Source organism: Acanthisitta chloris, unplaced genomic scaffold, assembly GCF_000695815.1.
Source record: "Acanthisitta chloris isolate BGI_N310 unplaced genomic scaffold, ASM69581v1 scaffold32730, whole genome shotgun sequence".
Lineage (NCBI taxonomy): Eukaryota > Metazoa > Chordata > Aves > Passeriformes > Acanthisittidae > Acanthisitta > Acanthisitta chloris.
In genome coordinates this window covers 6,812-17,170 of record NW_008653807.1, presented here as the reverse complement: position 1 = coordinate 17,170, position 10,359 = coordinate 6,812, and the positions used below count along the sequence as shown (strand labels likewise).

The following is a 10,359-nucleotide window of genomic DNA, read 5'->3' as shown; positions in this document are numbered from 1 at the left end:
CACTCTTGCCTGCAAAGAACGTGGCAACTGCTTTTACATTGATAACGACTGAATTTTTTTGAACTGGAGAGAGGAGCAAACATTGTCACTTGTGGCAGACACCTGTTGTGTCATATGTTGAGCCTGGAAAGAAGCCAGGAATGGCACAGGGAATCCTCTGTGTGGCTGCTGGAGGTAAGGGTGATGAAAGGGAAGCGTGGAGGACACAGGCATCCCCCTCATCTGAAGGAGTTGGAGGAAGGTGTACAGCTGAAGAAGTCCTGGCTGATCTGGCGTGGGTAGCCTTCCAGCACTTTCACCTGGACTGGATCGAACTTCCAGTAATCTCGGCCTCTCAGGAAATAAGCAAAACCTGTGGGGGAGAGAGAAAGAGTTAAAAGAGACAGGGTTTGTGTGGCTCAGAGCTGTTTCCCAGCATTTTGTCCAGCTGTCACTCTGCAGCACATGCAGTACCAAAAGAGCTGGAAGAGGCAGGAAATGCTGACATCAAGATTTCACTTGGACCCAGGCTTGTGGCTTCCACTTTTCTTTCATAGTTTGTGTTTTGATGGGAAAGTAACCAGGATGGGGTTTATTTTATTTTCCTGGTAGGTTTAAATATGCTCCACCCATGTAGTGAGCCAGCCCAGAAGTTTGACTTCTCTCTATCAGACACTTGTATATCAATTGTTGCAATTAATGATGATGCAACTTCTCACTTCTCAGTGAGAAGAAAAGCCTCAGTTCCTTACCCACTGGAGGGAGCTGCCCCTCTCTACACTATATGGCATGTGCTATGGCTGGAAAGTGTCTACTATCCCCCATGTCTAAATCTGCTCAGTTTCTCCAGCTGGGCAGTGGTGTCAGCCTGAACTCTCACCCCAGAGCAGGCCATGTCCCTGCTGCACTGACCAAACTCATCCTGAAAAGCCGCGTCGATCTCCTGTGGGACACCGCGCCAGTCGGCCATGGCACGGGGGTAGATGTTGTCCACCTGGCGTGTGTGAGGGTTGAAGCGCCAGTAGTTTCCTCCACTGAAGATGTAGATCTTGTTCTTCTCAGCCCCCCACACCAGAGCTGCCTGCACAGGGGCTACAGGGAGGCCCAGGTCCACAATCGGGGTGGGACCAGATACCCGTCTCTCGCCATCGTAAATCCAGTATTGAGAATCTGGCGAGGAGACAGGAAAGGGAGACAAGGGGTCAGAAACACTTTGGTGTCTGATAATTTGGCAATGAACTGTGCAGCTGGTGCTGGTGCCTTGGCAGAGCTCCCAGGGGAACTGTGCCTGAGAGGCAAAACCCCCACCAGTGTCATGGACACAGTCACTGATGTGTGCAAAATATTGTCAGTGTGAGGAGTTGGCTTCCCACCTCAGTCTGGCGTGGATGGTGTCAGTGGTGGGACAAGGAGGTCCATTTTAGCAGATGTCTTTTCTTTATTTGTGGAAGTTCTAAAAGACTTGACTGGAGGGACCAGACTCTACCCGGCAACCTCAGTGCTTGGAGAACATGTGGGCATGCATGGGCACAAAGGGGGCATGTGACTAGAAAGGAGTGATCTGCATAAACCAGAAAGAAGTTGCTAAGATGAAATAGAGACTGGAAGCATATTTCCAGATTAGATTAAAGTGGGGATCTCTGTAATTAGCCTACGGCATGTAATACTTTCCCCTTATCTCATTTTAACTCATGGTAGGAGCCTGCCAATTTGAGCACTGTTAAGTCCTTGTGTGCAGGTCAGATGCTAAGTAGTGTGTTTATGCAGGAGCTCTGCCTGCAGAGACATGTGGTGTGATTTTGGTACTCAGTCTCATGGAGCACAGACAGGGCATGCACACCCAGGGCAGCTGCATTCCCATGTCATTCTGCATCCCTGCTATAAAAGTTACACTTGGAATGAGCATTAAGGAAAAAAGTGGAGCTGAAATGGGGTTTGTTCCTGGCCTTGAACTCCAGAGATGGCCAGGAGGTGGTTTCATTTTTAATCTCTGTGGTGGTTGGAGGTTGCCTGGCTCTGCACACAGGCTCCCCATAGGCTCATGCAGTCTCGGGGTACTACAGAAACTCCACATCCAGGTCTCTGAGGAGCAGAAAAGGTGCTGTCCATCCCCTGAGCAGGTCCCTGGGGACACAGACACAGGAGTTTCACAACCAGGGAAGATGCTGGGACTCTTCTGGCACTCTTCTGGCACAGTGCTTCCCATGACAGCTGGAGAGATGGAGCAAGTGTTTCCTTCTTTCTCCTTTGCCAGCAGCATCACCAGGGCAGAGGCTCGTAACAAATGTTTGTGTTCCAGGGAAGGAGAATGGCGTATTGTGGCTGTGTCTAAAATAAAAGTAACCCTCCACTCTCTCTTCCCCCCTCAACATCTGCTAAAAAGTTTAAATAGAGAAGGAAACAAATAACAAGGATCACTGGATTGCTTGGAATGCTCAGAACATTTATCCTCCCAGGAACTTGACTCCTTGACTACATCTAAGTAAAGGAGATGCATTTCTGAGCCGTCTGATCCCAGTTCAGCTCTTACCTTGGAAAAACCAGATATTGCCCAGAGGGTCCTCGAAGGTGGCGTCGACAGAGCTGGGGATCCCCTGCCAGTGGCGGGAGGCCAGAGCTGGGTAACCATCCTGCAGCTTTCCAGCTCGGAGCCGCCACACGTAGCGGGACCTGAAGAAGAAGAGCTCCCCTCGGATGGTGGCTGCGGCGTCGAACGCTGTGTTGCAGGCGTCGGGCTGCACTGCCTGCCAAGGCACAGCCAGTCAGGTGCTGGGACTGTGGGAGCCCCCTTGCCCAGCCTGGGCTCGGTGGAGGGCAAGTCCCTGTGGCCAGGCAACTGCCCTGCTCTTGGCCAGTTTTGGTTGGGCATATGCTACCAGAGATCCCCTCCCTGCACATCCCAGTGCCAGCTGTGGGGTCTGGGCCTGGGCTCAGCAGTGAGGGTGGAAGAGGCACACAGCAAACCAGCTTGCTGTCAGCCTCCGTGGCAGCAGAGGACAGGGACAAGCTGTTCACTCACCTCTGCGTTGGTGATCTCATTTGTTTCAAGGTCTGGCTGGGGCAGCTCTGCTGGCTGAGTTGGGGTTGGGTCAGGATCTTGTGTGGGTTTCCCATAGAGGTACTGGATACCTTGCTTGTCATCCTCACTCAGGCTTAGTGGGTAGCGGAAGATGTAGAAAGGAGACATCAGTGACTTGGAGACAGCTGTGTGCTGCAGGCCCAGGACATGGCCAAACTCATGAGCAGCCACTTGCAGGAGGTCAGTGCCTGCAAAGACAGAAGATGGAATATGCTTTGCCTGCTCATGTGCTGTTGCCTCCTGGGCCTGCTCCTACCAGTTACCAGCCATGGACCGTGCACTGAGGTGTGTTGTAGGACTCTTAACAAGAAGAAAAAGTAATTTGCCTTCACTACCATGCTTGCAGGTTGTTGTTCCCAGATTTTTTTCTGTTTAGCTCCACAATGTGTTTTTGTGGGTTTTTAAAGGAGTCAGTGGGCATAATTAAGGGATTCACTGGTTCAGGAGCACTGTGAGTGAATCCATACACTTGGGTTTTAGCCTGGGCATGTTCATAATTTGTGATTCTGTTGTCAGAGGCTCCTGCACCTCATTGGCTACCAGGAAGTAAAGGCTCTTGGAAAGAAGAAGTTTGCATGAAGAAGGAAGTATGATCCACAGACACAGGTGGTGGGGTGGTAAGGCTGATGTTTGTAGTTGTTAGCTACAGCTGTTTATCACATCCCATTTATATCACATCCACTGTGGAAGATACCAGCGTCAGCAAGGGAATGCTCTGGGATTAAACCTTGTTAATGGCTGTCGTCACAGACAGCAGAGGGAGCTCATTTATTGCTTGTGTGGGGACTGTGTCAAGAAGGTGACATTTAGAAATAAATCCATAAAAATGATCAAATGTCAAGCCCTGAGACTTCTTAACCAGACTCAAGTAGATTTATGGGAGATCACATTTCAGGAATACATGACCTTGGAACATCTAGAAAAGGAGCAGGGGAAAAGTGGATTTTGGTATGCAAAAATGTAGCATTGATGCAAAAATTTATCATTTGACAGGTGTCATTTAGTTTCCAATGGATCCTGGAAGCTGATAAATTTCACTGTGAGTGGAGTCTGTTGCCAAGTCCCAGTGTATTCATTCACTTGCCTTCAGCCAGAAATCCTCCAAGCTGCAGCCCAAGTGATGAGAACAGCAGGGATGTGAATCAGCCAGCCTCGCTGCTCCAAGCAGGATTTCCCTGCTGGCTTCAGAGGAGCAGGTCACTTCTCAGCACCAGAAGGGGATGGGAAAGGGAGAATACTGCTGGGAGGAACACCTGGGAAGGGCAGAAGGGAAGGTGAGCTCCTGTCTTCCTCCACTGGTCAGCTTTATGTCGAAGCAATGAACTTGCACAGCACTGACCTGATTAAATCAACACATCTAGGTCAGCTGAGAAAGCGTGATTTCTATGTCAGTGATTTATTACAAACTTTCAGACACTTCTGTTTAGCTTGGCAGGCTTCTCACTTGATGCTTTCCAGTGCTGGCGGATCAGCTGTGCTGTCAGATTCTCCAGTGGAGGTGCACAACGGAATGGCTCAAGGAGCTGTTTTGGGGAGCATCCCTTTGTCCTTCATGGATAGTCCTCCACGTGGGGTCCCAATTCCTGCACGGCTCTGGGATGACCCCAGGGCACACCCTAGCCCTTGCTTGCACTTCTGCTCTCCCATCTGTAAAATGAGGCTAAGGATTTCCTCATCTCACTGAGAGCTGAGTCAAGGATTTATCCATGTTTATATCGTGAAGCTGTTTTCAGCATATTAAACAGCAATTAGCTCCAAAGAGCTTTTATTTATGGAAGATGGGGGGGAGGATGGGGAATGCCATGGAATAGAGCTGGATTCTGATGGGAATTGGTGTCCATTTGCAGTTCCTGGTTTGCCTCCAACACTATTATGGAAGAATGTAGGAAATTCTTCAACAACACAGGTAACCCCAACAGAGGGTGAAAAATGACAGAGTCCACCCCTCCCCCGGGAGCAGAAACACTTCTGCAAAGAGGTCTGGTGCTCGCTCTGTGGTTCTCGTTTTGGGTAGTGTGAGTAGGGTTGGAGACACAGCAGTCCTGTGCCCCACGCAGGGTCAAGCTGTCATACAGCTGACAATGACTTGGGCTTTGGGGAAGCCCAGTGACATGGGCAAAATGTTTGGAAAACCCTGAAGATGCAGGGGGTTAACTTAGGCTTTGTGTTTGTTTCGTTGTCCCTGAAGATAAACTGGGAAGGAGGAGGAGGAGCTGACCTGAGTTAATTTTGGTGAGTCTTCCAGAAAGTGATGCTTTGGGCAGTGATCCAGATGGTCCCAGGCAGTACTGTGGTATCCCACGAGATACTGTGACACCAGACCCTGAGTGCCCGAGCAAAGAGCTACCAGCTTAGATCTATTATTAGCAAAAATTAAAAAAAGAGTCTTGACTGGATGTGGCCTTGTTTGTGGTCAGAGCATTCCCAGGCCACAGGGATGGAGCTGGAGCCTGGGTGGTTTCCCTTTATGGACTTGTATGAGGGCAGATGGTGAAGAATGCATGCAGGGACTGGGGCTGAGGCTGTCCTTTGGCAGACAACTGTAGCACCCAGTGCTTGAGCCTCAGTTTTCCTTCATCCTTTCCCTGTTTTATTTGTAACAACTCCTGCCAATTCCCAAGTGACAGGGCATGTAGCTGGGTGGAGGGGCTGTCTCTGTTGCTACCCCTGCATGGGAGGAGTCCATCAGGAAGGTCCTGGTGTTGGACACAGGTTCTGCTGTGGCTGAAAGATGAAAAGATCTGAATACTAACAGTAGGTTTCTAAGTGGTGGGAGATGACAGTGCACACCACAAAAATGGTTGTTGTCTCTCAGTTTTACAGGGTCCCTGTTCACACCACAAGTGAATAATGTCTAAGTGCATCAATAAGCATCCTGGAGCATTCCAGCTCCCCTTGAAACAGTGCCATACCCAGGTTGTTCCCAATCGTCCAGGTCTCATCATAGTCAAAATGGACATCTCCCTCACGGTGTGTCTTGGGGAAGAACGCGTGTGCCAGGATCCCTCCAGGCCCATCAAAAGGCAAGTTGTCCCCATGCCAGTACCTGGAGGGAAGACACATTGTAATTATACCTCAGACAAAGGGCCATGTACCTCCAGTGAACAGCATCATATGGCCAAAGGTGGGAGCCACTGCAAAGGGACAGCAGTTCATCCCACCAGTCCAGATCAACTGGTTGGAGCCCTTAGGATTGCCACAAACCTGGTTCTGCATCAGGGCACTGAGGAAGCAGTTTGATCACACCATGCACTGTGGAAGCAGAGCTCAGTCACACCAAGCCCTGAGGAGTTTGTGTGTTTTCTCAAGGATGTTTCTCCCCTCCCCCTCTTCAGCTCCCAGTCCAAAGCTGACCGTGGAGCCTAAAGAATTAAGGAGGTGACTGCTCGAGCCAAGATTAAGTTGACAGTGCTGAGTGGCGGAGGGATGTGGAGGGGCAGCTGGCAGCAAACCCGGCCAAACTCTCAGGTCCTCACTCAAGCCAAGCCACTGATGACTAATGAAGGAAACCCATGAGAGATGTGGCCACTTGAGAGAGCTGAGGGAGGCAAGTACACAGCATGCAAATCGCATCACTGCTTGGACAGTCTCCACTGCCTTCATTAGTTCTGTGCAAACATGCAGCACAGGGAAGTCTTTGCCCCAGTGCTTATTTTGCCAAAGGGAATTTCAGGCCAGGAGCCAAGATTCATTTAACCAAGAAAACTATATTTGTCTTTGGGCAGACAGTTACGTCGTTCAGTCAAGGGACAGGATGGAGGACCTGAAGATGGAAAGTCAAAACAAACTCTTAAGAAAACAGCCTGTGGGCAGAGAAACATAAATGTACCAGGAGAATTAATGAATGATCAGTAACGGTGCTGTGCACAGCCAGTGTGGAACAGCTGCACTTACACCAAGCAGCCCACAACTGACAAAAAAACACAAAACAACAAAACCAAAAAGATCCTAGTGTCTGAAAGCAGAAGTATGAGCCTGCATTTAAGTGCCTAAGTTGTGAGCTGGCAGCTGTCTGCTCTGGTTAGAGCACTGCTCCTCTGTCTGGGAGGAGGGTGCTGCTGCCCACCATGCTCACCTTGTGAAATCGATGACTATGTCAGCCCGTCCCTCCTGCACCTCAGTGAAGGTCAGAGGGGTCACATCACTCCAGACTTTCAAAGCTTCCTCGATGGTCCTTCTCACTTTAGATTTTACAAGTTGCCACGGGAACCTGATAATTCTGAAAGGCAACAGACACTGGATGAGGAGAGCACCAGGTGCTGTCCTGTGGACACTGCTGTCATGAAGATACTAGCACTAGGATCAATGTCACTAGGGCTGTCACTCTCTTAGCACCAGAACATCTCCAATCCATACTCCAGAACCCTCTTCCAAGCAGCATGTGCAGCAGATAAATCCCATCAGTGTTGAAACCCTCTGGCTGGTGGGCCAGAGGTGAGTTCCCTGGCGAACTTTGCAGGTCAATGTTGCTCTGGAGTGAAGTGCTGCAGCATTCCCCAGGTCTGTCCCCCGTAAAGCCACCACCACAGAAGTTCCTGGGAGTGGTGTGATTTCTCCTCCTCAATCTCTGCAATTTTTTTGCCTCTGGAAACCTGGGCTCACTCACAGTAGCTGCTGCCGCTTCTGCCCTCCTATAAAAATGAGCAGACTGAAAGGTCTGCCACAGAGGGAGGTTTCTTTACCTTCCATCAACAGTGTTGCTGTGTGTTAGTCTCTGCTGTGTTTCTTTCTTTAACACTGTTGACCAAACAGAAAAAAAAAAGGAAGAAGCCTTTCTGTTATCTACAACCTCCTGTCGCCGTGAGGAACTATCTCCTACACTGAATTAAGCAAAAGATGATTTATACGCTGTCAAGGTCCATAGGAGTGTGCTCACTTCTCCACTCATATGCCTGGGGGAAGCTGGGGAGGCAGCACAACCCTCCCACCAGCCTGTTGAGTAGATTCACCATTGAGAATGTGTGGGGTGATTTGGGCAAAACTTTACACTGAAGTCATGTTTATGGGAACATCAATAACAGCTGAATAAAAAGATCTTTTTAAAATAAACTGTGAGGTGAGCCCACTGTGGGGTGGCTGTGGGGCCAAAGGCACAGCAGGAGAAGGCTGGTGGTGGAGGCTCAGTTTGGCACGTGTCAGGGCTTTGATGTAGGGAAGTGAATGTATGTGCATGGGGGTGTTGGTGTGGGGTTGACCGAGGGCTGATGCAACGGCTGCGCAGAACGTGCTTGGGCAGGGGTGGGTGGGCAGCTGTGTTTATGGAGCACATGCACGAAGAGATGTGGAGGTGCTGAGGATAGCCCTGCTGGTGGTTCAGCATGTGACTCCCCTGGCCCCTGCCTGCTCTCCAGCTTTTATGTGCACATCTCAATGTGCTGCACTCCAGGGAACATCAGACTGAGAGGTTTGGGGAGGGAGAAACAAACCAGCCTGACTTTCCCTTCAGGCCTCTCTTACTTGTAGGTGAGATCGGTCTTGTCCCAGCGTCCGCCAGAGAGGACAAACCTCTTCTGCCGGTTCCGCCCATTCTGTGTGTCTGTCAGCACCGGCAGGTCCGGCACACCGCACCGGGGCGGGTTCCAGCGTGCCACCTGCTCTTCTGCACCCATGGAGAAACCCTTGGCAGGCACACCAGTCCCCACAGCGTTCACCAAGGAAGACAGCCAAGGACTCTGCTCCTTCCAGGTGTGATGCTTTCGAGACATGTCCTAAAAGGCAAAAGCAAAGCCATGACTTCAGCATCTGAGAAGACACTTCCTGATGCAGAGTGGTGCATATCTGCCCATGGCAGTCCAGCAGTGGTGAGTTCCACCTCTACCTGGGGCTGTTCCCCCACTTCTAGGCACAAACTACTCCCCACAGACATCCTCTGTTCACTGGGCTCTGCTGCTCCGAGGCCAGGTCACACCTGGGAGGCACTATGTCATGCCATGGCACCCCCTAAGCACTGGGCTATTTTTGGTGCACATTTCCTTGGCAGCAGGCCTGCAGGAAATACTTTTGCAAGCTGTGGATGAGAACCAGACCCTTCAAGTCTAAAACAAATCACTAGGGAGTAAATTCTCCCCCTTTGCCCCACATCCTTTATTCCCTCCTGGCCCTGGGTAGAGATTATATTAATCGGAAGAAGCCTTTAGTCCTCAGCACACAGCTGTACTCCCTGTTGTCACTTCCGTGGTGTGCCCTTGCTGTCCTGGCACCACGGGCAGGCTCACAGCATGCCTAGGGGACATGACAAGCTGCAGAGCATGACACATGGATCTGGGGGGTGATTTAGCCCCAGCCCATGGGGCAGAGGGTAGCAATGACTGTTCTTGCAGCCCCTATCACTGCCTGAGGACCATACCCTCTTGCCTCACTGCACCTGGGACTCTTGCTTGGGATAAAATCACCTGGGCTTTCTCACACTCAGTTGGAAAAGCATGGTTCCTCCTAACAACATTAATTAATGCTAATTTGCTGACTTCCATTGGCTTCCCACCTGACAGCAGGACTATGGGGCCACCACCAAACACAACCCAAGTGTAATCTTCAACCTGCTGTGAGGCATGTGGGCTGAGAGGTGCTTGGTCCACATCACTGCTGCGCAGGGCAGAGGGCCAAACACAGATTTTTTGCCTGATTTTGTGCAGACAGATTTAAAGGTGTTTGAGCAGTGGGAGGAGCTGAGATGCTGCAGGGGCATACCTCTACTTGGACAGACAGGCTCTGTCCCACAGAGCTCCAGAGTGAGGACTTGGGCTTTAGGGCTGCCCTTCCTTCCTCTGCAGAGAGCTGCCTTCCTGCAGGCCACCTCTCCTGGCTGCCCTGCCAGGGACACGAAGGTCAGGATGGCATGGTGCCAGAGCTGCCATGATGCCGTGTAATCCGCGTGCTGCCGCCACTCTGTTCCCTACAATGAGCCCATTCATGCGGGCTGGAATGAAGTGTGAAGACCTTGGCATTAATTCCGCTAGTGAGCTCCCAACTCTGCCGTGGCCCCGTGCCTCTGAGTGATGCACAGATGGACAAAGGACCCAGGCAGGTCACACAAGGTGCAGTTTAGGTGTCTGCATGTCAGTTTAGACTTTCCCTGTGTCTGTCACCACTTGAGCCTACTGGCTTGTCCACTCCAGCCACGCAGACACCCTGGGTGGTTTGCCACCTGCCAGCCTTTGCCTTAGAACCAAAACAGTCCTGGTGCCCCAGTGTACTTTCACATGCCACAGGAACCACATTATTAACACATGCAAAGAGGGAAAGACATTTGACATCCTAAAGAGGAAAGCCTACCCAAGCCACCAGCCATGGCACTGAGAATC

General features: G+C 50.8%; 1 protein-coding gene across 1 annotated transcript; it reads right to left on the bottom strand.

Moving 5' to 3' along the window:
- Positions 1–218: 218 nt before the first annotated feature.
- On the bottom strand, positions 219–8,766 carry MMP11 (matrix metallopeptidase 11 (stromelysin 3); the record flags this gene model as incomplete). Its single annotated transcript, XM_009082467.1, has 7 exons — positions 219–352; positions 892–1,149; positions 2,510–2,714; positions 2,999–3,246; positions 5,971–6,104; positions 7,134–7,277; positions 8,516–8,766. Coding segments are annotated over 7 exons (1,374 nt in total), but the record flags the coding sequence as incomplete, so codon positions are not given.
- Positions 8,767–10,359: the final 1,593 nt, after the last annotated feature.